Here is a 2276-nt window from a genome sequence, read left to right on the forward strand (position 1 = left end):
ATACTTTCCTGTTTCTTTGTGTGTCTCCTAATTTGTTGTTATTGTTGAAAACTGGGCATTTGAAATAATGAAATTTGACAACTCTAGAAAACATATTCTCCCTTCCCAGGTCTACTTGTTATTACTATTTAATGTTGTTTTTGCTTGTTTAGTGGCTTTTCTCAAATAATTTTTATAAAGTCTGTAATCATTGTTGCATGTGGCCACTGAAATATCTGCTAGGTTAGCCTAAGGCCATCTGATGATTGCACAGTTATTTATTTGCTTAGATGCCTGGATCCACTAAGTCTTCCAGGCATCGCTGAGGGTTCTGTGTGTTTGGAGGCACATCTTCAACACTCGAGCAGGCAGTTTACAACTCCACCATTGTCTTTACTTCTTGCTTGCTCAGAGCCTCAATGTTAGACAGAGGTGAAAGCTTAGGGCATTCTCAAGTCTTTCCTGAGCATGAAAATAACCCTAGGCACAGTCCTATGCATGCTTATGGTTTTTAGATTCCTGGAAGAATGGAGGAGCTTTGCAAAGCCCTCTGTAGATAACTCATCCCCCAGCTTTTTTAAAAAACCTTTTTAGTTCACTTATTGTTTGTCTCAACTGTTATTCACCACCTGAGGCAGTGTGATGCCTCTGATTGTTTTCAACAAGATAAAGGCTATTCACAGGGTCCGAGCTCCAATTCAGGTAAAATAAAGATAGCCTTGGGAGTGGGGTCTTCTAGGAATGCACCAGACAGGTCAAATAAGGCTCATTCTCTGGGAATGGACTTAGAAGATTCAGCCCTGTCTTACCCACTCTGGTGGGTGCCAGGCTGCTGGTTTTCAAGGCTTCTCCAGAGATATTGAGATGAAATGGAAATAGTGCAAATTAAAACTCCACAAAGCTCACTGGAGAGAATTTTCAGAGGTCCTTCCACCACCATCTCAGTGGCATCATGGACAAGCTGGTTTTGAGCCTGCATGTGCACAGCCAATACTCTGGGACTTATTAAGGACACATGGTTGCACTTGGTGGCTTATTGAGGCCACTTTTTTCAGTTGAATTGTTTGTGGATTCCCGTGGTTGAGGCCAGTGAGGTCACACTTGCCAGCCAGAACACTCACATTTTAGTCTTACATCCGCCACAGGCTGAACATATGACCTTGGAGCAAAGGAGCTAAGATTTCCAGAGCACCTACTGTATGCTGGGCTCTCCATGCTGGGTGTTTTACATACATTATATCACCTCATTCTTGCAACAACCAAAAAAGAGATAATGTTTCCATTTAACAGACACACTACTAAATGCAGAATGCAAAGTGCTTAGCACTGTGCCTAGTACACATGGCAAATACTCTGTGTTAATTATTACCTTGTTGTTACTACAACTGTTATTATCAGAGGAGGAAGTGGAGTTGATGGGATTCCTCAAGGTCATTTGAACGCCAGCCCAAGTCTGTCTGATTCCCCATCCATAGTCCTGGGCATAGTCTGATTCCCCATCCATAGTCCATCCCCTGGGCAAGTCCATTCCTTCTCTAGGTCTTACTTTCCTTATTCTGTCAAATGAAGGATTTTGACTGACGAACACTTACTGAATCGTCTTGCTGAGATCACTTTTGGGCTGACATATACGTGTGTGGTTCTGTGAGGTCAGTCACACAGAGACACATTGGTAGCATTCTCTTGTTTGGCTTGAAAGATAAACCAACAGGTAGACTGACAGGTGTGTAACCTAGTGTGTGTTTCTCTCACCCTCTCTTCTGCCCCTGCCCCGTCCCACTGCAGAGGCGAGAGGAGACAAAGCCAAGTGGGTGTTCACCTGGCCACTCATCTTCCTCCTGTGCATCACCATCCCCAACTGTAGCAAGCCTCGCTGGGAGAAGTTCTTCATGGTCACCTTCATCACCGCCACGCTGTGGATCGCCGTCTTCTCCTACCTAATGGTGTGGCTGGTGAGTGGTGGCAGCAGGGTGGACCGGATGGACAGACCCTGCCTGGCACCTGCCGGAGGCGGGAGAGCTGGGTTCAAGAGTGACCTCAGGCACTGGTGTGCCACCTTTGGCAGGTCACCTACCTCACTGACCTCAGCTTATGTCTCAGTAGAAAGGGATTCCAGCAGAGGTGCATGCCACTATGCTATGTGCCAGGGATGCCCAGATAGACACAGCAGGTGCTTGCCTGCAGTGCAGGTGTGGCAGAGGGAGATGAACCTTCACAGGGCAGCCTGAGATGTACCGCCCTGGTGGGATGGGCGAGGGTGATGTGGGCTCTCTGTAAAGAGCTCTGGAGGGCTGTCA

At 46.6% G+C, this 2276-nt stretch overlaps 1 protein-coding gene across 1 annotated transcript in view; it reads left to right on the top strand.

The window, feature by feature from the left end:
- The window catches only part of SLC24A4 (solute carrier family 24 member 4), a 144551-nt gene that overhangs the window by 130722 nt on the left and 11553 nt on the right, over nucleotides 1-2276 (top strand). Inside the window, exon 13 of the mRNA XM_011373183.2 lies at nucleotides 1765-1931. Within this exon, the coding sequence (XP_011371485.1) occupies nucleotides 1765-1931 (167 nt within the window). The remainder of the gene's footprint in view (nucleotides 1-1764; nucleotides 1932-2276) is intronic.

This window comes from Pteropus vampyrus, unplaced genomic scaffold (genome assembly GCF_000151845.1).
Source record: "Pteropus vampyrus isolate Shadow unplaced genomic scaffold, Pvam_2.0 Scaffold219, whole genome shotgun sequence".
NCBI lineage: Eukaryota > Metazoa > Chordata > Mammalia > Chiroptera > Pteropodidae > Pteropus > Pteropus vampyrus.